At 43.9% G+C, this 22,205-nt stretch overlaps 1 protein-coding gene across 2 annotated transcripts in view; it reads right to left on the bottom strand.

Annotated features, from left to right (window-relative positions):
• The window catches only part of UGGT2 (UDP-glucose glycoprotein glucosyltransferase 2), a 1,472,699-nt gene that overhangs the window by 723,841 nt on the left and 726,653 nt on the right, over positions 1–22,205 (bottom strand). For both annotated transcript variants that reach the window (XM_085622547.1, XM_085622546.1), the window contains one exon: positions 13,851–14,015. In XM_085622547.1, coding sequence (XP_085478673.1) covers positions 13,851–14,015 — 165 coding nt within the window. The remainder of the gene's footprint in view (positions 1–13,850; positions 14,016–22,205) is intronic.

A 22,205-nucleotide genomic window follows, 5' to 3' on the forward strand; every position in this document is an offset into this window, starting at 1 on the left:
TACCCTTGTCACTTATAACAAGGCAAGATCAATGAATTTGTTACTGGATGTATTGTTTCTGGGGTTGGAAAATAAACCCAGCAGACAGGTAATTGGTTGCATTGGACCGTTCTGCCAGTAGCTTTGTTAGAGAGTCCTAAGATTTGCTTACCTTTCTAGCAATTGTTAGTTCAGATATTGAGCCAAGGAAGTTCTAGAGCTATGAAGTCTTCCAACCCCCATAACTGTTTCAACATCACTCACATAACATTTTCTGAGTGTTTATGTGATATTTTTCCCATCTTTTACTCAGAGAAATGCAGTAACAAACTTTTAGAAAACATGGGTTTTTCATGATAACACCAACTGGAAAGAAACAGGCGAAAAGCAAGTTTATTTATCGTTATACATACGACTGCTACACTCTACTTGTCGAAAAACATTCCAAACCCTTTAAAAAATGTGTTTCACTTGCATCATATTAATTATGTTCCTCTGTGTTTTTAACTAGAAGGAGGAAAGAAAAAGGGAAGTAGGAGAGATGTTACAGTACTCCTACAGAAATTATCATCCCCTTATATGGATGTTCCACCTTCCATAAATGCAACACATCCAGATACTGGCCAAATTCACTGTTTACCACTTTACGGTCATCACTTTGTAAATTTTCAGCCTAAGCTGCTCTGCTTAAACACACCCAGATCCTATTATTGAGTCATTATATCTGTCCTTGTAGCCAGGTCTTCCATGACCCTAGTGTCCGCCCTAACCGCTTCCACTTTGAGTTCCTCAGCCAGCGTCAACTCCAAAAGATCCTTCTCGCAGGAGAGTTCCATCGGGCCTTTGGAGGGGAGTCAATGAATTGCTATGCAGAGTTTTGTCAAAAGTAGACCCAAAAGTACAGATTTATGGTGCATTTACACATCTTTATGTCCAGGTATTCCTAAAAGGCAGTGTTTAATCATTGTGTCAATATTTGTTATTGTTCTCAATCATTGATACTCACTGCTAATACTCAGTCACACGTGTCTGTCATTTGTATAAATGTCGCCTCCCCCCACCTGAATTTAAGGCATACAGGTAACCTGTATGAGTATATCCTATTTAATTTTGAGGGTGTTGATAAGTGCGGTGTAGGAAGTTAAAGTGTGTTCTTTTGAATCTTGCATTACTGGATATCTACTGTACCTGGGCACATGTTTCTCATTCCTTAACTGTTAATGGGGACTATGTCCGTTTTCCATAATTGTTTCAGTTTCGGTGGGATTTTAGCTCTGTATTTTTTCAAGACTTTATACCTATGTGAAATTAGTTTGTGGCTTTTCCCCATCTTGAGTTGCATTTTCAAGGTAGTTGGGGTGTTGGGAAACTCCACCCTGATCTCCCTGGCTGTCTTGGCTATTTTCATTTATTGGAGAAACTGTCCTGATCTCACTCCGAACGCTCCTTGGGCCTCCACAAAGGAAATAAACTTCTCCCCCAGATAGGAGTTCACAAGGTTACGAAAACCACCCTCTCTCCAGCCAGCTAGTAACATTTCTTGGCTTAAGGTTTAGAAAGGTTGTGGTGACCAGACCTCTAAAGACCTGCAGAAGGAGGGAATCTCAGGGATCTTAACAGCAGTTTTCCATGCTGTCGTAGTCTATAGGGTATATTCGAACCTCATTAGGAGGACTGGCAGGGATTCCTTGCACAGAGTGGCACTGTGCAATCTTCTATCCCAAGTATCTGCCTCACCCACCATTTCTCAGCGTGCTACAGCTGTGCTGCAGTAAAATACAACTCTACATCAGGCAGGTCAAGGCCGCTGTCCTCTCCTTCAAGAGACATTCAACCAGACAATGGTCCTTTTCTACTGTTCCTCTACATCATATACACCAAAAGAAGTTACCCTTCATGCTTCAAAAGAATAACATCTTTAAACACATTAAAACTAACGACTCATCTTCTTTACAAAAATTGTTGTGCTTTACTTCTGGGTCTCAGGAATTCCTCAAGATTACATACCTCTTCTGACCTGATGGCTGGAAAGGAGGACACAGGTAAGCAAATGTTTGGATTCCAGATGGAGGCATCAGGAGACTTCACAATGAGGGGATCTTATCAAATTATTTGCTGATTGTACATCAATTTACCCATGAATCCAATACAATATGAACATTGGCAACTGATTACAATTATTTTTGACATTCTCACTTACAAGAATAATGTATGAAAATGTTCCTGAAACTAATTTTAGAGGATTAAAGGAATTCCTAGGGGAGGGAATACACCTTCTCGAAACATGTGAAAGTCATTTATGAACTAAATCTTTGCTTGTTTGATATAATAAGTGTAATTCAAGCCTCATGAAAATGTAAAGAACAGAAATTAGTTTTTCAACATTTTGTATGGTCTTGAGTTAGGGGGGAGACCAACACCAACATCAGTCAGTTTTAACTTTATTATCTGAAGTGGGATTTTAAAGTGCCAGAAGCAGTCAATTGCTTAATTGACTTAAGTTTCATTTAGCACTCCTTCACCAACGCAGGCATCGTGACGCTAAAGGAATATAGGAGTAAAATAAAGTTAAAAGCGGGACAGAACATACTATGGGGGGCTATGAAGCCCACAATTCAAGGGTTTGAAATAAGCTACTGCGCGGCCGAGCGTAAATGACGTAGACAGTCTCTAGTACAATTAGAAGCCCGCATCATTGAATTAGAGAGACGGGTCCAGGACAGAGATGGTGCCAAGATGCGACAGCAGTTATGCCTGACGCAGCAACTATACCAAGAAAAGCTGATGGAGGAGGCACGCTGTGCATGGTTAGCTACACAGAGAAGAATTTATCAATGGGGACATAAGTCAGGGAGACTCCTTTACAGGCTATGCCAGCAGGCACAAACACACACCCAACTGCCGGGGATTCGCAATATTGACAACACACTACTGATGAATCCAGCGACGCTGGCTAGAAGCTTCGCTGCCTACAATCAGTCCCATTATATTCGACAGGAGGTGCTAGATACCGCCTTGATTGAACAATTTTTCGACAAGATCTCCCCCAAAGGCTCTCTCGAAGGAAGCTTGCGAGTCTCTGGAGGTCCCCCTTTCATTAGAGAAGCTGACTCTGAGACTGGCGGAATTGCGTACCAGGAGCACCCAGCCCCAACAGTTTCCCATTTGAATATTATAAAGCATACATGTCTCTCCAGGGCCCACATTATCTCGCAGCCGTACAGGCTACATACATGCCCCCAGATTGGAGACACGTGGAGATCGTAGCTTTTTTTAAACCAAGACGACCCCAGAACGTCACACTTCATATCGCCCAGTTTCTCTCCTGAACGCGGTGGCAAAGTTCTTGGGGAAAGTACTTGCCAATAGACTGCAGTCCCACCTAGCCGACATGATCTACCCGGATCAAGCGGAATATATGCCCCGATGTGCAACGCAACATAACATAGGCCACGTTCATAATGCGATAGCCGCAGTGGACCAACTAAATCGCTGAGCTGCTCTCCTTCTCGCCGACATTGATACAGTATTCGACTCGGGCAGCTGGACATACCTGTTTATACTTTTGAAACGTCTAAGTTTCGGCCCTCGCTTTTTTATCATACATTAAAATGCTCTACAACAGACTGATGGCATCCGTACATATTGTGGGCTGCTTATCCCCATCCTTCCCCACCGGCCACGGCACCCGACAGGGCTGCACTCTATCTCCAGTATTGTTCGCACTCTGCATTCGTGCCACTAGCTGCATGGGTTCGCATACACGCCCAAATCCGGGGCTTCGAACGGTCGGCCAAAATCTTGCATCGCATAGCTCAATAAGCGGACGATGTTATGTTATGTTATTTAATCTTGTAACGTGCACAGATACTCCGATGAGTGTCCTGGCGCGAGCCCAAGATGGAAAGGAAAGGATACAGAGAAGTGATGCTAAAGTTAGTCAAACAGGAAGGTCTTAAGTTTTTTTTTTAAAAGACCAAATTCCTGAATGCTCCGGAGAGCCAAAGGAAGTGAGTTCCAGATCGTAGCTGCTCTCACAACAAGTGAGCTGCCCCCATTCTTGTAAGCCGAAAGCGAAGAGTATATGCCAGGCACTGAGATGATGATCTCAGGTGTCTGGCAGGAGTGTAAAACAGGAACCTCTTCTGGAGATACACAGGACTCAGGGCATGCAGAGCGCGATGGGCTAAAGTCAATGCTTTAAAGATGACGCGATTGGCCACCGGCAGCCAGTGTAATTGACACAGATACTGCCGAACACTGCTTCTCATAGGGATGTTAAACACAAGTCTGGCAGCAGCATTCTGGACAGTCTGCAGTTTCCGAAGAAGGTAGTCCAACAAGCTGGCATATAGAGCATTCGCATAGTCAGGTCCAGCGTGTATCAAGGTCTGAAGCACTGTTTCCTTAGCTGTCCTTTTCTTTATGATTCACATAGATCAGACCCTTGAATCTTTCAAATCATGCAGATATTCGGCGAGATGTCAGGCCTCTTTATGAACGTAAATAAGTCCATTATATGGCTACTTAGGGAGACACAAATAGACAGAAATTGGGCAAAAGACCTCTCATTGACTGGGGAGGCATGAAATACCTCTGAGTCCTCATACCAGATAAAGAGGAGGCCTGCCGAGAACACAATACAGACACGATAATCGGCAGGATTAAAATGGAGCTCAAGTCCTGGTCGGGCTTGCCATTATCCCTTTATGGCCGCTTGGCAATTTTCTAAATGATATCCTTGCCGAGTCTCCTTTATCACCTACAGAACCACCCATATCCAATTCCACAGACATAGTTCAGGCAGATCAACTCCATACTGGGCAGGTTTCTCTGGGGTGGGGGAGCTGCCAGAGTGGCACTTCGCTCCTGCATTCTCTCCACATACTGCGGGTGCATTGCCACAGCAGATGTTCAGTCCTCCAATGCTGCATCACATCTTAAAGTACTGAACGACTGGTGGTACAGCTCCAGTGACGAACCCGCATACGCCATTGAACGATGTCTACTGGGGGACCCCTCTCTATACACATACACCAATTTCATAAATCAAACATACAGGCCCTTCTACCAGCCACCAAGGTTGAAATAATGGCATGGCGCCAGTTTCTCTACCGTAAGGGCTGGTGGGGGCCGCATCACGCGGGAGGCCCCGTTATGGCACAACAGAATTCTCCCTCAACTGAAACATCTACAGGGCTTCCAGGGTTAGGACCAGATTAGGATATCCTCTCTAGGAGATGTCCTACATGGCTGTACTCTTAAATCATTCCAAGAACTGCAGGCAGACTTTTCCATGCCCCGTACTCAATTTTATAAATACCTGCAATTCTGCCACGCACTAATGCCATACCTTAAAAATGCAATGGCCCTTCCAAAATTTAGCCCACTTGAAGGCAAATTTCTAATGGGAGATCTAGAAGATCACAAAATTGCCAAAATCTACCAATCGTTAGTCCCCAACTGTGCAGCCACACTAGAGACACTTAGAGAGACATGGCAGACAGATCTAGGTCCCTCCAACAACAATGATTGGATGGAAGCCCTAGAGTTCCCCCGGGGAGCAGCAATCTCATCACGCCTGCACTTAATTCAGTTCAAATATTGACACTGAGCATACTACACATGCCACAGGCTCTGCAGGGTGGGACGAATAGTGTCCCCAGAATGCTTGCGATGTGGTGGAGCAGAGGAGACCTTCCTACTTACAGTCTGGATCTGCCCTACCCTAGACAGATTTTGGAGGGGGGTATTTACATGTCTGACAGAGGTGTTGGGGTGGACTCTACCCAGATTGCCACGGCTGGTGCTACTGCACAACTCAGAGGACATAGGTGGAAACAGGTACAAACGCCATCTTTTATTTCTAGGCCTCACCCTTGCTAAGTGGGATATCGCCCGATTATGGAAGGTGGAATCTGCGCCCCTCATAGGTGTTTGGAAAAGGGATATGGATTTTTGTATGGGGCTGGAGAAGCCAGTGTTTCAGGCTAGGGCATGTCCCCAAAAATACTTACGTATCTGGAAAATTGGGCCTATTATAGAGGATTCACTCTAGCCTCACCGCCATCAATGACTCCAACATTAGATTCAGAGATTCGATGCTATGGTCAGAATGCATAAAATGACAAAATACTGATGGTTCGGTGGGAGGAGGCATTGCACAGGGCTGCAATCGGGGGCACAGACAAGTTATTTCGCAGCTTGTTATATTGTACAGTTTATACAATATTATATTGTGATAATAAGCCAGTTTTGCAAGCACACTTGTACAAGTATCTAGAGGCCTTTGGGCAAGATTATGGCAAAACTCAATAAAATAGGTAATTAAAATAAAATGGGACAGGACTAAACTAGCAGAAGGCTTTATGAAATCTAGGTGAGGATTAGAACTGGGTTCTCTAGTTGGCTGAGGTAGGTACCTTAGTCCAAATAGGGACCATTGCTTCTAGTCAGGGAAAGGAGGGACACACTCTTAGATAACCCCTGCTCCCCCTCCCGTAGCTTGGCACAAGCAGCCTGGCTTATCTCCAAGGCAATGTGTAAAGTATTTGCAACCACACTCCCAGTAACACAGTGATAACACCACAAATGGACACCACACTGATTTAGGAAAATAGCGGTATCTTTATCAAGAAGAAATACGATGAGACCAAACGATAAAAAAATATCCAGCATATGCCTATTCGTAATATTTCACTGGGCCATTTATTAGGCCAACAATCACTTGTAGGTTCTTGCGGTATTAATGAGCAGTTCACAATGATCTAATGCAGTCCTTTTTTTTATTTTTTTATTATTTTATTCGACCTACCCCCCGTGATGGTGGGGGAGGGATTGGCAGTATACAATTCATAGAAACAGATACCATAAAAATATTACAAAACAGAAATACATTGTTGAAAAAAAAAAAGTTTAGGAACCAAATCATATAGGAATATATACAAGGAGATAATATGTGGCAGAAATACATTATTAATTTGCTAACCAATCTTGAAAAGGAGCCCAGTTCTTAGAGACAGTTAAACGTCTTCTCCTTCCCTGAAGCTTTTGTGCAGCAGTTTCTAATTTAAACCATGCCAACATCCTGGCCTGCCAGTGAAAAAAATTAGGGGGCTCAGGATTTATCCAAAGAGAGGTGATACACAGTCTAAACATTGCCATTGCAATAAACAAAAAAGAATGTGCGTATCTTGATCTCGCAGAGATCATAGCATGTTGATAACCAGTAATTACCATTTCAGCCGAGATTTTGATTGAGGATTGAGTGATTTGTGTAAGAAACGTTTCGATTTGATTGATAAAGAATGATAGCTCAGGGCAATTATAAAACATGTGAAGAGAATCAGCAGATGGAAATTTGCATCTTGCACATGATGAACTCTTACCCCCAGTGACAGTCCCCCATCTGACTAGTTTTGCTGGAGTATAGTAAAGATTAAATATAGCCATGTAGCTTTGAGTGCGGAGGGTACCGGAAACAAAAACCGTCCTAGCTAACATCAATGGAAATTTTAAATCGATGGAAGGTACTCCAAATTTAACCGCCCATTTATTATTGTAATCGAGTATGTCATCTGGGAGTTGAGACATAAGAGTTTGATATAATGTACCGATTTTAGCTTTCCTTTTGACTAATTCAAATATCAAAATTTTATCGAAAAGTATTGGGTTTTCTAGAAGTTTTTTTATCAAAAAAACTTCTAATTTGCAGGTATTTAAAAAAATGGTTAGACTGTAATTGAAATTTGTATTTCAAAGAAGAAAAAGAAGCCAACAGGCCAGAGTCAGCAAGGTCACCAATGTCCTTCAGGCCGTGAGAGGCCCAGATGGAAACTACTCGATCTTGGAATATCACTGGAAGTAATCCAGAAGCATTCAGTGGTGTGTAATAATTAAGCTTATGGATGGAAGAGAAACGACTTTTTTTTGCCAGATCGTAAACAGGGCCCATGCAACCTTGAACCTCGTTTTTTTGAAGTAGCTTGGCTCAAGTATACGTGTTAATATCCCTTTTGTAGCATCACCTAATGCAATTGAGTATATTGATGGGGCCAAATACGGCGACAGCTCCACGGTCTTCCCTGATAGTGGAAAGGCGAATTGCTGAATCATAGCTGCCCAGTAGTAATAGACTAAATTTGGAACTGACCAGCCCCCGCGTTCCTGCGGAAGGCAGGTCCATTTAGCAGCTCATCTTGGCTTACGGTATGCCCATAAAAACCTTTGACAGATCCTTTGTGCTTTTATTAAAGTAAGATTGGAAATCAATAATGGAATAGATCGAAATAGATATAAAAACTTTGGAAGAACCAGCATTTTAAGAACATTACAGCGCCCGAATAAAGAGAGATGAAGATGATTCAACCGTTCTAGCTTGTTGTGAAGCAAATCAATGACGGGTAAATAATTCAAATCAGAAATCTGGTCAACTTCAGCCGAGATCTGAATGCCAAGGTATGTTGCTTGTGTACTAATAAGAGCAGTCGACGTTGGCATAGCCGATGACTGCAGTATTTGTGTTTTTGTGATGTTTAACTTATAGCCTGAGATTAGGCCAAATTGAGCGGCTAGAATCTCCAATGCCGGAAAAGAGACAGTGGTGTTGTCTGTTAATACCACTATATCGTCGGCATATGCCAATGCCTTATATTCAGTACCATGAACTATAATTGGGGAGATATTTTGGGATTTTTCTATCAAAGAAAGAAAGGGATCTATATATAAGGCGAAAAGGAAGGGGGAGCAGGGGCATCCTTGCCTAGTACCACGAGTGATGGGAAAATAACTTGATTCAGTTCCTGAAATACGAATTTTAGCTGTTGGGGAAATATACAAAGTTTGTAAAGCCAGAATAAATTCGGGTGCTATCCCCTTCCAGTGCAAGACGGCCCATAAGTACCCCCAGGAGACCCTGTCGAACGCCTTATCGGCGTCCAACAGGATCACCCAGAGGGGAGAATTTGTCACCTGGGCCCAATCTAAAAGAGCGATGACCCGCCTGATGTGATCGGTCGTATCTCTACCGGGGATAAACCCGTGTTGACGGATAGAGACTAACGGAGAAATTATTTGCACAAGACGACAAGCCAAGACCCTTGAGTAAATTTTACTATCGGTGTTTATTAATGCTATGGGCCGATATGAAGCTGGATTTAGTTCATCCTTACCCTTCTTTTTAAATAGTACGATAGTTGACTGCCGCCAGGAGTCAGGAATGACCCCCATCTGGGCAAGTTGAAAGACTTCCAACATCTGCTGCTTAAATAGATGTGAAAAAATGTTGTAGAATTCAAGATGGATAAGGTCGGGTCCCGCTGCTTTGCCAATAGAAAGAGATTTAATAGCAGCTACAATTTCTTCCCAGCTGATAGGTTCAGCAAGAATTGAATTCCGATCCGGAGAGGGTGTCTGGGTATCGAAAGATTTAAAGAAATACTCTAGCTGTTTTTGTTGCTGCTCGAGTATATTTGGCTCCTCAGTGTATAGCATTGAGTAGAAGTCAACAAAAGTATTTAACACTCCGCTAGGTGAGTCTTGTAATATGCCACACCGATCCTTGACCTTTGGTATTTGACTTGCTATTGCCTTTTGTTGTAAACGTTTTGCTAAAACTTTACCAGACGCTTCACCCAGCTCATACATTGAAGTACGGAATTGAAAATACTTAGCGGCTATATCCTCGTAAAGAGGATCTAGGAGATTAGCCTTAGCGACGGCGACCGCTTTCTGGCGAATTATTACGTCTTCGGATACTAGTACTCAAGTCTAGCTCCGCTTGTTGAAGTGCTGTAACTCTGTTTTTGAGATTCAGCTGTTCTGTTTGCCATCGATAGGATGCGATTCTCTTGGTTTCACCGCGCAAAGCAGCTTTAAAGGTGTCCCAGACTAGGCCAACCGGTGCGGTAGAACTATTGATTTCAAAGAACTCTGGGATCCAGACTAACATCCGTTCATGATATGATTTATCCAGTAATAATTTCCTGTCAAAAGTCCATGATCTTATTTGGTGAAGAGGGCGGTCCCATGAAAAACTAAAAACTATAGGATTATGATCGGATATAGTCCGAGGATCGATTTGAACCTTAGTGGACCCCAGAACTTCAGAAGAAGTGAAAACAAAATCAATAAACTGGGGGTGCTGTGATGGTAGCTGACGGACTAGAAAGTGCAGTCTTTTCCCTGGCCCCAAGCTTAACAAAAATATCGGACAGTGTCTGCCCCTTACCCGGTGCCGAAAAAGTGGAAGAGGTGGCTGTTACAGCCGGCTGACTGTGAGGGGGGATTTTATCTGCCATCGGTGCTCTGCCTTTCCGGGAGGTTCCTGCATCCGGCGGATTTCGAATAGAACTGCGGGGTTTCGCCGGTTTAGAAGCTGCTTTGGGAGCTTTAGGTGGCATCCCCGATATGAAGGATGAAACTGAAGGAAACGCCGGAGTCACGGAGAGGGAGAGCCGTGTAGAGGGCGCCGTGCAGAGCGCAGAGAAGTCCAGGCACCAGGCAGCCCGCCAGAACCGCTGAAGCCTTAGTGAGAGAGCGGGTCTTAGAATATCCAGGTGAGATACAAAGGCCATGCGTAATTGTAATTCTTCCTTTCTTTATTTTTCAAAACATTTTCGATCTCCCCGGCATATTCAACTCGTCGAGATATACAATGTTCGTCGGGTTGTCAACACGGTCCAGCGGAGCGAGACGCTGCCTCACTCGGCCAAGATCACGGCCGCCATCTTGCTCAAACCAATCTAATGCAGTCCTAATGCAATGCTATTCAGTTCGTAATGCAGTTTGTAATGTAGAAATAAGACAGTCCGTAATGCAAGTACTAATGCGGTTCGTAAAGCAAGTAATAATGCAGTCCATAATGCAAGTACTAATGCGGATCGTAAAAGCAAGTAATAATGCAGTTCGTAAAGCAAGTAATAATGCAGTCCGTAATTCAAGTACTAATGCGGATCGTAAAAGCAAGTAATAATGCAGTTCGTAATGCAAGTCGGCACTGATCGCGGTGCTAGTGAAGGTCTCTATGCCACTCTTGGCTGACTCGCGGTCAGCAACTGCCACAATATGCCCACAATACTGTTACAAAGGAAGCAAAGTGCAGCTCCACAATCCAACCCCGGTACTGCCACTCATCGGCGAGTACGGGCCGCAATACTGACTTGAGCAGAGGCTTGCGCTGCAAAGATGGGAAAGGCCGAGAGCAGTTCTCGTAGCGCGCACTCTGCCCCAAGCGGCGACACACGCCTGCTCGCTGAGCGTTACCTGGGGGGGGGGGGGGGAGGTGCAGTCTCTCCCTCCTCTCCTTGTGGCTTGGGCGTCACACTGTGCGGCTTCGGGTTGGCGACGGCTGCTCTTCGCAGTGAGAGTCAGGCTACCAGGCAACGGCCTTGCAGCACATTGTTTTTATACGACCTGATTTCAAATACCTCAACTAGAATCACTATAGACATTGAGGATGTAGCAGCCGTCACTTCACCTGACTTTAGGGAATCCTATTTAGAGTCCCAACACACATATGGCCCGCCAGCTCATACCCTTGTTAGATTCTTTGAATGCAACTATTTGGACAACCTTCCTCTAGTAAGGATAGGGCCAACAATACCTCAGAATGATGCAAGTATTAACCAAGATGAGTGTATCCTCCGGAGTGAATAACCCTTTTGGAAAAATCACTTCAAATGAAAATTTAAATTTTCCCAAAGCATAATTAGAAACAAATGTTCTCCATTAGCAATTATTCAACAGTAAATTACTTAATTTTTGCTTTATTTCAGGTAGAAAGAAGGCTGCCTTATAGCATATATTGTTACAGCTTAAAGAACTGGTCTTGAAGTATCTTCACAAATCACTCTTTATCTATGATAAAGGATTAACTTTGGAGTTGTCTCACAGTTGCCAACGTGTTTTGCCCTCTGGGGGCATGCAGGCCAAGGGCTTTTTCAAGGCTTTAACTTTCCTATTATTCATTCGGTGAAGTAATTCAAGAGTTATATTTGAAGACCTCTTGTCACTTTTGTTTTTAGATTATTATGGCAAATAGGAGTTGAGTTCAACTTGAGAGGCCCTTTCGGGATTATATATCTGCGGTCCATGACAAAGACTTTCTTTATATAGCGGTCCGAAGATATATAACGCAGACAGTAGATATATAATCCTGAAAGGGTGCCTCAACTTGAACTCACTTCTATTTATAAGACTAATAAAAAATTGACTAGAGGTCTTCATATATAATCCTTGAGTTACTTCACCGAAAGAATAAAAGGAAAGTTAAAGCCTTGAAAAAGCCCTTGGCTTGCATGCCTCATAGTGATAAACATGTGATGGCGACTCTGAAGTTACTCCTTTGTCACAGATAAAGTGTGATTTGTGAAGATACTTCAAGACCAATTCTTTAAACTGTAACAACTATATATGCTGCAGGGCTGCGTTCTTTCTTTGAGAAATAAAACAAAAATAAAGAAATGTACTATTGAAAAATGTCTGATAGAGGATAAATATTTCTAATTATCCTTTGGGAAAATTTCAATTTCTATTGCCAGTGATTTATCCAAAAGGATTATTGATTTTGGAGGGTAACCTCATCATGGTTAATACATCATCTGATTTTAGCAACTGGTGCACAAGAGCTAGAATGACTTCCCAGGAAAGCTGCAACAGCTTTACTAATCAGATTTTGTGGACCCAAATAAGTGGGAAACAAGTTCAAGTCTGCCCCCGATCTGAAGAACATTTTTTATTTTTCTACATGTGAAAAATGGAAAGAGAAGGAACGTCAAGTGGTTCCCATCCCACTCCTAGGGAGAAACACACATAAAGCCAAAAAGGAAAACTGGCGGACATCATACATCTGGAATTTGGTCTCAGTTAGCTAGCGTTTCAACTCTCATATGTGTAGGTATGTGGTTTGTCTACTTAGGAGGTCCACTAGAAGATTTTTCCATCCTTTTCCTATGTACTGCTAAATAGGAGATATTGTGAGCCATCAGGTCAACTTGTTGAACCAATACCCTTAAATAATTCAATTGTACACGTCAGAAAACATGCTTTGTACCCAGACAAAAGTTGCTTTCTCTGTTATCTATGCATGTTTAAGCAATGAGCAGATCTGTCTATTAAACTAAAACTCTCATTAAAGCGCTATTCAAATATACAACATGGGCATGTGCGCACACACGCGCGCACACACACACACGCGCACAGGCACACAATCTAATTTCAATACCAATAACAACTATGGCAGGTTACATCAATTTAAAGGGTTACATTTAATGAAACATTTCTTCAAACATGTAGTCCTCAGATGTGACACAGGTGGCATAGCTTTATTTTTGTTGACCATAGTGAGCATTCTGGGACACAGATGTCTGTGTTCTGTAATGTAAGTGAGTATGGGAAGAGCTACACTATGGACAGAGACCAGGAGGGTACCAGCAGGAACACCCCATTTGTACAAGTAGGATGACTTTAGCAGGATACCGCAAACTAAGCACCTGCACATTATGGTGTAGTGTTGATTGCTGAGGTGATTACTTTAGGGTTATATGGTATAACGGGAGAACAGGATACCTGGTTGCTTTCTGAGCATGTCTGGCTTTAATAAATCATCTATAAATTGTGTATTTGCCTAGCAGGCCAAAGTTACATACAGCAAACATACCAGCCGAGAAGATCTCAGAGTTTTACTGAATGGACAGATGCCTTCCAATTGCATGGTAGATACATTTCAACTTTCCAAATAGACAATGAAACCAGAAAGACATATGCATTATATGAGAAAGATGAGGAGTCATCAGTGTAAATGGTGTGAGTGACAAAGTTAGACCATCCAGTCCCTGGATCTATTTTAAATGTTTTGAAAAAATTAAGCATACCATAAAAACAGCCCTCTGGAAGAAGCCAGTGGCATCCATGATCTTCTGAAGAATAACCGTCTCTAACTCTTCAACATCCATCTCGTCACTGCTGAGGGGCACCCCGTTGAAGAGGGCTTGAGGTAGCGGGCCAAGGCCAGTCTTCTTATAATAGGTAGCTCCTGCCTATTTAGATGAGAAACACCCCAAAGTTCAACATTATTTAGCTGAATAGAGCAGGTGACAGGGACTTCTGAAAGACGATTTGTGCTAATAATGTAAAAAATGTGTGGCATAGAATTCTGTTTTTATCAACTATAACAGATCACATTCCGGATTATAACAAGTTTCATAAACATACAGCAATATTATCGAGCAGTAAAGCATACACATGTATCACCTTGCAAATATGTGCCACTAGGAAGATAACGCACATTCAACCAAAGCTATCGTCATTGAAAATATTTTTTTTTATATAACCTGGTTCGCTGCTTGCCGAGAGGAAGTCAGGTGCAACTTCAAAGTCCCCTCAGTTTTGAAGACAAAGAAAGGCAGTTCCTATCAATTTTAGGGTATAGTGAAAGAAAAAAAGCTAACTTCTAGGAAAAGTTTGCTGAACAACAGTTGAGGGTGACTGGTGACCTGCCAATAAACATGATCTCTTTCAGAAAAAATCAGTTATCCTATCAGATCTTGGTTTCCCATTGAAATGGTGAAAAATTCCAAAAGCATTCCACCAAATAAGTGAATCCAACATTTACCATACATAGTTAAGTTCGGAAGTGATGCTCATGCAAAGAATTGGTACTACGCTACGTCAATCATGTGCAATTTATGACTCTACCCTTCCTCCTTACTAAGAAGAGAATGGAAAAAATGTGGATAGGTCCTACAGAAGCAACAGACCTAGAAGTCCTCGTTTGCTACAGGGCATGTGTAGGAAAGTGCCCTTTTTGCATGGTTACCCCCACTTTTTGCCTGACATCTGATGCAACTTGACTTGATGTGCCCTGGGTCCCTGGCAATCAGATTTGCCTGTTTCCTCTACCAAAACTGTACCTTTATACCAACATTTGGCCCATATCTGGCCACAGGTAATCCCCTTGTAAAAGGTATCATGGGTACAAAGGGTACTGTGATGAGGGAAGGCCTCTAAGGGCTGCAGCACCTATTGTGCTACACTTAGGGACCCTGTACCTTAACACCCACACACTGCCATTGCAGGCTGTATGTTTTGGTGCAGAACAAAGTGAAGAGTTGACATGGCACACGTCTCTCTGTGCCATGCCTACAGCCAACTGCCTGGGGCGTAGGTATGTCACCCCTTTAGCGGTGGCATGAGCCCTGTCCCCGTACAGTGTCTAAGTCCATTCTCAGACATTGTGTAGTAAAGCCATAAAAGAGTATAGGGCTGGGAGCCGGTCATTACAAACTCCAATGCTCCATAATGGCTTTACAGAAACTTAGGAAGTTCGGTAGCAAACTTCTAAGCACATTAAACCCACACTGATGCCAGTGTGGGATTTAATGTAAAATGCACTCAGAGGACATCTTAGTGATGCCCCCTGAAAAACGACCAACCCAGATATGGTTTCCGAATGGCTGCCTGCCATTTGCCCCAACAGACAGGTTTCTGGACCCCTGAGTAGAGGGCCTCCATTCTCTGGGTCCGGAAACAAAGCCCATTCTGGGCAGAGGTGTCATACATCCTCCTCCATGGGGTGGGTCAACGAAGGCGAAGCTTCAAAGGCCTGCCGCCTTTGTAAGCTGTCCCTGCCTTTTGCTGCCCCCAACAACTGGCTCCCCCGGTTCTAATCCTTACTTTGGATGGGAGAACCATCGGGAAAGCCAAGTTATGAAGAAAGGTGTGTCCACCTTTGCCAACCCCACCCCTCTGGTGGGGGAGGCAAGGTGAGGCACACATCTCAGTCCCCTTCATCTCGAAGATTGAGGGGAGTCAGCCAATTAGGGAGAGGCTCACGCCCCCCTCCCACTGGAGGGTGGCATAGTAGGGGCTGTACCCACCTGCAGGAAGGGACCCATTGGTTCCAACCTGCACACTTCTATAACGCTCCTAAAGTTAGTATTTAGAGGCAACCATGAACCTTGCCTCCTAAGATTCGAGGAAGAAAGAAGAAGGCCCGAAGAGCTGTGCTGACCCAGGAAGAAGAGGACACCAACTGCTTTGGCCCCAGCCCTACACGCCTGTCCAGACTCTGACCTGACTACAGAAAAACCCAGTGTGTCCAGCAGCCCCCCCAGAGGACCTGCCCTGCAATAAAACTTAAAAACTCTATCTCCCGTAAGCGGCAGATTTGCTCAACAAAGACTAACCCACAGAATCCAGATCCAGGCAGCTCTGAGATTTTCAACCACTCTGCACCCAACGCCCACGGCCCAAGTGCGAGTGGCCTAACACCACGAGGAGGTCTCTACAGCAATCCTGACCTGGGATCAGGTGCTCCCCACCTTCTGTCAAGCTTCAAGTGATGCCTGCAGCCTCAACCTGAAGGCCCCCCCCGGCCGCAACCTGGTAAAAAGACCCGATGCCAAAAGACGCCACTGCACCCGACGCCCCATGCCTTGGGCTGCCCAACCGACATTGTCCAAACATCTCCCAAGAACCCAACTTACCTCTCTTGCAGCTGGTAGCCTTCAAGAAGCTTCCATGACTGAGCCTGCAGCATCTTTTCCAAACCGGAGATCTTCATTGAAATCCACAGGGTCCCTGACACCTCCTTGGCACACTGCACCCGGCCGCCCCTGTGCCGCCGGTGGTGCAGCTCCCATGCTGATTGTGTGGCCCCTGCAGTGCTGATCCCAGATCCAGGAGTTTGCTCCCACAGCAAAGTGACCTGCTCACAAGCAGTCTGTGACAGAAGGCCCCCTTAACCTAATTGGCTAACATTGGGTTCCCGCACTCTGCACCTGGCCGCTCTAGTGCCGCTGATGGTGCAAGTTAAGTGCCCAACTGAACCTTGGGGAACCTCGGTCCTAACCCTCAAAACTCCTATTTGTAAGTTGTTTACTTACCTGAGAACTAATAACACTCATTTTCCCATAGGAACCAATGTTACGAGTTTTGTTCCTAAACAATGTCTGTTGACCAACTGTTTTTGTATGAAAAGAAATTAACTGTGTCTTAACTTAAGAATTGTTGAACTTACCTGTAAGTGACAATATCCAGTGTGTGATATCTCAGCATTTCACCTCAAGTCCTGAAAGTAACTGAAAAGTAATCCAAGAGTAGTCAAAAGTAATCTGACTGTATTTTAAACTGTTTTAAATGTAATACAAACCTGTAAGCGATTCCTATACAATCCACAACTACATTGCTGTGTACAGCTTTACATTTGAAAGTGTTTCTTACTTACCTGGGCCAAGTCCTGCTAGGTTCTACAAAATAAAATAGAAGTATATCTTTTTATACTTACCTAATTGGTCTGGATTCAGTCTCTGAGTGTGTCCCAAGCGCTTGTGCAATACTGAAATAAGTAAAGAAGTAATGTTTTCCCAGAAGGTGTCTGAGGCATATGACACAGTACCTTTGATTTAGTAGGGGTGTGCAGCCTAATCCAGCTGATCAACGAAAGGGGGAAGGCCCTGCCCTGCCACTTCCTGGTGATGACAGCCAAGGACGGGCCCGCCCTTGGCCCAGTCTTCGGAGGCGCGCCGCCCGCGTGTGTCCTGCGCTGCGGGAGGCTGTGGTCGCTAAAATACTTCCTCCTGGCGCGGTGCGCGGCGTCAGGAACAGGCGCCAGGCAAGGGATGCTGGGCTGTGTAGTTCCTGTCTCCGAACGCCGTTCCCCTCACGGCTGGAGAGACAGGGAAACTCAATCGATGGCAGTTGCCCTCACGGCGGGTGAGCTGGAGTGCCCGAGGCTGAGTGCCCCCTTCTGTATCCTCGCCAGGTAAGTTGGAGTGAAGAGACACGTCCTCCATGTTGGATTTTGGAAGTACAAAACTTAGTGGGACAAGAAGATACCACACTTTGGAGTAAGTTGTCATGCTTTTGGGTGGCACCCAGCATCTCATTGGACAGAGGTGCCCCCCTGCTTGTCGCCCCAGAACACTGAATAAATATGTGATCGCTGCTTAGTCTCTCAGACCTGCAGCCTGAAACCACATGGAGAAGAAGGACAGCCCTGCTGAAATATGCACCCAAAGGTCTACCCTCTGACTGACTGCGCCGGCTGCACAATCTGGTACTACAGCAATGGGGACTGTACCCTGCTTCAAGAAGGATTAGGGAGTGGGCTCTCTGCAAGCTACAGTTTAAAAGAAATCATCTGCATCATCTCCACCAAGAGTACCCATCCTGGTGTACGTCCCGTGGACTTTTAATGATTTGGCCAAGTGAATTGTGAGAATTGCAGTCCAGACATCCCAGTGACCATCTAGGATATTCCAGACCTTATGCTTTGTGTTTTGGAGACTAGGAACCTACAAATATTCCTTCAGAAAGCACCTCCTAAAGTTTAGAGAACTTTTGTGAAAAAGCTCAATGAGGTAACCAACCCGACGTTGAGAGTCAAGCTGACTACCTTGAGCCGCGACCCGGCCAGGATCGTCCTGTTGAATGCTCCAGAGCTCCAGGAATTGACTGGGTCCTCACAGAAAGTCAAGTCGGTGAACCCTCACCAAACCCGGTCTGCTGTGGAGGGTCGATCGACATCAGAAGAAAATGTTCCACAAAAGTTTTAAGTGTGACGGTAAAATTTGGACAGGGCCTCCCGCTTAGTGTATCCGACCAGGACTCCATTGCAGTCGGCCTAAAACTTTTATTTCATCCCGGTCAAGTGCGACCAGATGTCCTAGATTAGCGCTATTTGTTTTTAAGTAATATAAAGTGGTTGATCTTTAAAAATTCATATCTATGGCCCCCTAAATTCAATTTGTGTTGTTTTGGTGTCATTTTACAGATACAAATATTTCCTATTTTTATAAATTAGTTTGGTATTTTATTTGTTTGATGTATTGGTGTTTTTAAATGCTTTACCTACCTGTCTCCTAATTTAGGCCTGACTGCTCATTGTCAGCTACCAGAGGCTCAGCAAGGGACTTATTTAGTGACACCTTTACTGAACCTTATACTTGGTTGGTGGCCTTATTGCCAGTGGTAAGTGCACACTTACCAATAACCAACTTTCCAATATTGACAATGCACAACCACAGATTCCAGTACTAGCAAAGGAACTACTTACCAAGCTCCATAGTCTTATCTACAAGAAGGAGCATTAAACCCACTCAGTTCACCGGGAAATACCCAACCTTCCGGTTACTCTACAATTACCTTTTTCTGCATACAGATCAATGCAAGTTAGGCCAGCAGTAACATAATCCACATATGTGACCTACTTTTGGTTTCCAGACTTGACATTCTTTTTATAACAGAAACCTGGCATGATGAGAATGTGTTATCCCTACTACAGGAGGACAAACCTATAGGCCATCAAACCCAATTTAGATAATACCTGGAAAAAATGCAGTGGGGAAGAAAATAAAAATACTCTGTAATCATCAAGAACAATATTGACCTGCCAGTTTCCTAAAACATAATTTAATCAGGGTGAAAATCTATAAGAACCACTAGTGGTGTATATGCAAACTGTGATCTGCTCTCTCACACTCTTCTGCTCCATACCATAATCAATACTGCACATCAACAAAACTGTGGTGACACAGTCGGAGAACACTGCCAATCATGTGGCACAGCTCCAATTTATTCCTATTATAAGTAACACCCCAACCAATATTCTTCCACTGATGCAGATCAAACGTTGATACTTAACCCTCTACCTGAACATTGCTGTGGCCACTGTAAAGGTTAGCAAAGATGCGATTAAATGCCAGTACGACACAATACTTGGCATATGAGGCGGCTATTCAACAGAAGACCAAGACTAGAGGGTATTTGTATTGCAACAATTGAAATGGAAGCATCATTGGTGACTGCGGTCCCAGTTTCTCAACTATGCTAAATCAGACTACTGGTCAAGAAATCCTTAAAATGTTTCCATTTATTAAAGCTGCTTGCATAGTTCATTGTTTAATGTTTTGCTCATATACAGTAAGGCAGATAGCAGTCAATAACTATTAGTGTAATTGAGACCTACACTACTTTGATTCTAGCATGCCAGATTGTATTCTGTGGATCTCCGGGTGACAAGCGCACCTAACTATAGGGCAGCAATGAGGATCCTGGTTATTAGGGACTAGTCTCTAAGCAAATTTATCTCTAGGAAGTAAACAATAGGCAATAATCTAGTAGCAATTTTGATGCTTTGATTGTGTGTATTTGTTTGAATATATTATCTTGTTACCTTGAAAGAGCCTATATGGGATTTAGGTATTGGAAAAAGCTACCTCCCAACAAAGTAGAAGCTTGACAGTTGTACATTCTATTGACCACATCTTATTTATTGTCTGTATCATCCTTTTATAGTATATTGTCTATTACCAAGTAAATAAAATTAATGTATTTCAGTTTATACAACATCTGCATCCACCATGCTGAAAAATGAGTTACTGTATACTAGAAGGTGACAATACTACAAACATGAGACAGATATTTACTGGAAAAATATGCAAACTTAATACTCCACACTATAATGGTCCCTTGCAAGGTTAGTAAATTAAGGCACTACCTCTCACTGGTCCTACACCCTACCTATTCTCTCATTCCCTCCCAGGGTTTTCCCCATTTTCATCAAGACAAACAGAAGTAACATGAATGCAGCTCAGGTGCAGTCTCTACCACCTACAGTTGATAAGGTGCACTCTGTTTCTTGCCCAGGGGTAGATTTTCAGCAGTGCTCAGAGCAAATGTCAGGCTGTCCGATGGGTGCCCCAATGTTCAGGAGCAGCTGAGAAGAACTAATAGGTCTCTGGTTGGAGGACTGGGTATGGACCGCATCTGTCACTGAGCGCGCCCAGCCATCATTTAGTGGTTGATGCCCTGTGTCTCACAAGGACTATAGAGGTCCCAGCCAGGACTGCCTAGATGGTGGTAGACCATCCGCAAAAGGTGATGTTCGTAGCTTGGGATTGGCATTGCAATCCAGACCAAACTGTAGGTAGGTGTATTCCAGGAGTGGTCCCCCTCAAGTCAGCAAATTCAGCCCAGACTCGGTGACCCAGACTTCAGCAGTTGCAGCCCCCAAAGGGCTGTCAGCAATTAGTAGTTGCCGCCCTGATCATTCCTTCGTCAATCAGTAGTTGCAACTTCGTTCTGGCTTTTGGCAATCAGTAGTTGAAACCCAACTGGGCCTTTGGCAACCCGTATCTGTAGTGTAGTTTCCTCCTGGGAGTTCCACAGCCACCAGGCATAGGCAGTCCCTTGATATTCTCCTAGACAGTCTCCTACAGCTGGGCAAGGTAGGCATCTTCCATCTTAGCTGATAGTTAGGCTTCAAGGCACTTTATGGCAGGTGCACAACTTGCCCAGCAAGACATCCATACATCAGGTGATATTCACTCATCTCTGGGAGATTGGATGTGCACTTGTTGTGCAAGGCCAGACGAGGGGTACCCCAAATAGATTCCACTGACCTGCATTACTTTGGCTCACTTGCACACACCATGCATTTGCTACACTGGATACATGCACGAACAGGATTGGCACGAACTCCGGATGTTAAGCACATGGAAGAAGAACTTTACACGAGGAGGCTAGTAAGCCTCCACGTCCAGTGAACCAGGTAAAAAAGTCTGGTCAAAAAATTGATTCTCTGACCATGGTATCCTGCCACTAACACTATGTACTAAACCCATGGATCCAAAGGGTCTCTCAATGTTTTAATGTGATTTCTTTATTAAGTTCCTGTTTCCAAGTTCTTTTATTAGCACTTCTGGATTCCTGGGCTGCACCTGATAGAGTCACATTTAACACTGAAATTTCCTCTTTTATTCCTCCTTTTTGAGGGAACACAATTTCAAATTGGGCCCGGTCTCTAGTTGCCGTAAATTTTTTATCTGGGCATAACAATATAAATTATTTGTCTGAGCCAAAACGGTCTTACACTGATTAAAGTATTTAATCGCCGTGTCCAAACATGTCAGATATCATCCTATATCTTCCACTTATGAAGCTCACCCTCATTCATTGCGGAGTGAAGGCGGGATTAAAATGAGTTGGAGAGTATGTGAATGGAATTTTGTCAGCTCTCTATGTGTCACTACTTTGTCTCTTATATTCAGTGTTGTAGCCACTGCTGTACTCACATATGCATTTAGCGGTCTTTACTCTTACCCCAGCCAAATATTATCCCATGGTGGCCTGCCTGAAATTGCATGTTCCGTGAGGATTGCATGATTACCCTAAAGTGAGCTGCTTCACAGTACTTCAGCAGGGCCTGAAAGTGCCAAGCACCTGTA

Source organism: Triturus cristatus, chromosome 8, assembly GCF_964204655.1.
Source record: "Triturus cristatus chromosome 8, aTriCri1.1, whole genome shotgun sequence".
In the NCBI taxonomy this organism is placed as follows: domain Eukaryota; kingdom Metazoa; phylum Chordata; class Amphibia; order Caudata; family Salamandridae; genus Triturus; species Triturus cristatus.